We start from the raw sequence: 3340 nt of genomic DNA, 5'->3' as shown, positions 1-3340 counted from the left end.
GCCAATAAGAGATCGATATAACTAGTGAAACAATGCATTACTTTAAAATATACATTAGTATAAGAGCCATATAATATGCAAAATAGGTCTGTAGATTTTAATATAACAGAATGGGAAATATTCAATGATACTGTTTCAGGTTCCACTTTGTGAACAACCATTGAGAAACTACCACTTGTGTAGTTTTATTTTAGTATCAGAGGGGAATATTCACAATTATCTGAACAAGTTATTAAAAATACTACTCCTACATATTTGTGTGAGGCTGTACTTCTTTTCATATACTTTAACCAAAACAAGAGATTAAACACAGAACAAATATGAAAATCCAGTAGTCTTCTAATGAGACAAAGAGACTTGCAAAAACGTAAAATGTAAAAAGATCCACTCTTTTCATTACCTTGTCTATTTTTGGAAATAGCTATTTTTCATAAAAACATTTCTGTTAACTTGCAAGGGCTTAAGAATGTTATTCTAAAGAAATTAATAAAAATATTAAATTTTTATTCCTAGTATGGTAAATACAGATAGATATAACCAAGATAAACAAAATTACCCTTGGGGCCCTCGCTAATTTGTAAGACTGTGTGGATATCCTGAAACCCAAGTGTTTGAGAATCGCTCACTCCAACAGGCCCTGGGCCAGGACTCAGGGAGACTGCGTGACAAAGAGCTCTCGGTGCAGGAGGAGAGGGGTCAGGGCAGAGTCCCAGGTCCCCGGACGTGGATCTCAGGGTCTGAGGTCCGAGGGCGGAGTCTGGGGCCGGGAAGCTCAGTGTTGGGGAGTCCCCGTCGCCCCGAGTTTCACTTCTCCCTCTCACAACCTGTGTCAGCTCCTCCTGCCTGGTGACTCATGACGCGGCCCCAGTTCTCACTCCCAATGCGTGTCCGGTTTCTACAGCAGTCAGTCAGCGTCTTCGCGGTTCCCGGTTATAAAGTCGCCACCACCTTGCGGAACTCAGATTCTCCCCAGATCGCAAAGATGTGGGTCATGGAGCCTCGCACCTTCCTCCTGCTGCTCTCGGGGGCCCTGACTCTGACCGAGACCTGGGCGGGTGAGCGCGGGGTCGGGAGGAAATGACCTCTGCGGGGGGCGGAGCGAGGGGACCGCGCGCCGGGGGGCAGGACCCCCAGGAAGGCGTGTCACCGCGGACTCAGCCCCAGACCCGCCCACCCCGCCCCCGCCGCGTCCCTTCTCCTTCCCTCCCCAGTCTCCCGCCCTCTCCTCTCCCCGACTGGGGTCTCCCGCGCTTCTCAGTCCGCCGCCCCTTTTCCGTCTCACGAGCGCCTCGGCCCCTCCCCCTCCCGGCCCCGTCACCCTCGGACCCGGGGACCCGCGCCGGGAGGAGGTTCGGCCGGGTCTCAGCCCCTCCCCGCCCCCAGGCTCCCACTCCCTGAGGTATTTCGACACCGCCGTGTCCCGGCCCGGCCGCGGGGAGCCCCGCTTCATCTCCGTCGGCTACGTGGACGACACGCAGTTCGTGCGGTTCGACAGCGACGCCGCGAGTCCGAGGATGGAGCCGCGGGCGCCGTGGATGGAGCAGGAGGGGCCGGAGTATTGGGAGCGGGAGACGCGGCGCGCCAAGGACAACGCACAGACTTTCCGAGTGGGCCTGAACAACCTGCGCGGCTACTACAACCAGAGCGAGGCCGGTGAGCGACGCGGGCCCGGGTCTAGGTCGCGACCTCCCATCCCCACGGACGGGCCGGGGTCTCCCCGAGTCTCCGGGTCCGAGATTCACCCCGAGGCTGCGGGACCCGCCCGGCCCCCGACCCGGGAAGAGCCGGCGGGGACTTTTCCGCGGTTTCGTTTTCAGTTTAGGTTTAATGGCTGCGGGGGGCGCGGCGGAGGCGGGGCGGGGGCCGGGCTGACCTCGGGGCGGGGTCAGGGTCTCACACCCTCCAGTGGATGTCTGGCTGCGACGTGGGACCGGACGGGCGCCTCCTCCGCGGATACAGTCAGGACGCCTACGACGGCGCCGATTACCTCGCCCTGAACGAGGACCTGCGCTCCTGGACCGCGGCGGACACGGCGGCTCAGATCTCCCGGCGCAAGTGGGAGGCGGCCGGTGAGGCGGAGGGCTACAGGAAGTACCTGGAGGGCCCGTGCGTGAAGTGGCTCCTCAGATACCTGGAGAACGGGAAGGAGACGCTGCAGCGCGCGGGTACGAGGGGACACGGGGACTCCTGATCTCCCCTCGCGCCGGGCTGGCTTCCCACAAAGAGGAGAAAAGGGATCAGTGTCAGAATACCCTCCCTCAGAAAAGAAAGGAATCCACCCAGGTTTTCATGTTCTTACTAAAGACTCGCCCAGAGGGCCCGCCCTTCTCTACAGGACAATAAAGGAATCCAGTTTCTTCAGGAATAGGAGGGGAGACCATCGCTGAAATCGCCCATCATTGGTCCCCTTTGACCCTGGCAGCCACCTTGTGAACCATGACTTTCTCTCTCAAGGCCTTGTTTTCGGCCTGAAAAGATCTGTGCGACTTTGACTCCAGTTTTTTTGAGTTATTCACCCTCCACCCAGGTCAGGACCAGAAGTCTGTGTTCTCTTCTTTGGAGACGTGGAGTCTCCTACCCTGGACATTCACGTGGATTCTAGAACTTTCCAAGGGATAGGAGATTATCCCAGATCCCCAAGTCCGGGCTGGTCACTGAGTTTTGTTCTTCCCCCTTCCAAACCAGTTGTCCTGTCCGTTCTCAGGATGGTCACATGAGTGCTGCTTTAGTGGCCCATGGAGGTAATTGAAAGTGTGAGTTTTCTGATCCTTCTCCTCAGAACCCCCAAAGACACATGTGACCCACCACCGAGTCTCTGACCGTGAGGTCACTCTGAGGTGCTGGGCCCTGGGCTTCTACCCTGCGGAGATCAGCCTGTCCTGGCAGCGTGATGGGGAGGACGTGACCCAGGACACGGAGCTTGTGGAGACCAGGCCTGCAGGGGACGGGACCTTCCAGAAGTGGGCGGCAGTGGTGGTGCCTTCTGGAGAGGAGCAGAGATACACGTGCCATGTACAGCACAAGGGGCTGCCTGAGCCCGTCACCCTGAGATGGGGTAAGGAGGGAGCCGTGGGCTCAGAGCCTCTTCTCAGGGAAATCAGGAGCCCTTCTGGAGACCTTCAGCAAGGTCAGGACTCAAGCCTGAGGTCAGAGCCCCTCACCGTCCCTTCTCTTTGCAGAGCCATCTTCTCAGCCCACCATCCCCACAGTGGGCCTCATTGCTGGCTTGGTTCTCCTTGCAGCTGTGGTCACTGGTGCTGTGGTGGCTGGAGCTGTGATCTGCAGGAGGAAGTGCTCAGGTAGAGAAGGGAGTGGGGATTGGGGTTTTCTTGTTCCCCTG

The 3340-nt window shown here is 57.3% G+C and overlaps 1 protein-coding gene across 5 annotated transcripts in view; it reads left to right on the top strand.

Moving 5' to 3' along the window:
• Window positions 1-259: 259 nt before the first annotated feature.
• Window positions 260-3340, top strand: part of LOC124226946 (patr class I histocompatibility antigen, A-2 alpha chain-like) — a 445476-nt gene continuing 442395 nt past the window's right edge. Inside the window, exons 1-2 of one of the 5 annotated variants that reach the window (XM_046640780.1) lie at window positions 425-1055; window positions 1384-1653. In XM_046640780.1, the coding sequence (XP_046496736.1) occupies window positions 854-1055; window positions 1384-1653 (472 nt within the window). In that variant the 5' untranslated portion in view covers window positions 425-853. Of the gene's footprint in view, window positions 1056-1383; window positions 1654-3340 lie in introns of all 5 variants that reach the window. The other 4 variants (XM_046640785.1, XM_046640781.1, XM_046640778.1 and 1 more) reach the window with 4 other exon arrangements.

Source organism: Equus quagga, chromosome 15, assembly GCF_021613505.1.
Source record: "Equus quagga isolate Etosha38 chromosome 15, UCLA_HA_Equagga_1.0, whole genome shotgun sequence".
Lineage (NCBI taxonomy): Eukaryota > Metazoa > Chordata > Mammalia > Perissodactyla > Equidae > Equus > Equus quagga.
This window is presented reverse-complemented; position numbering and strand designations above follow the sequence as displayed.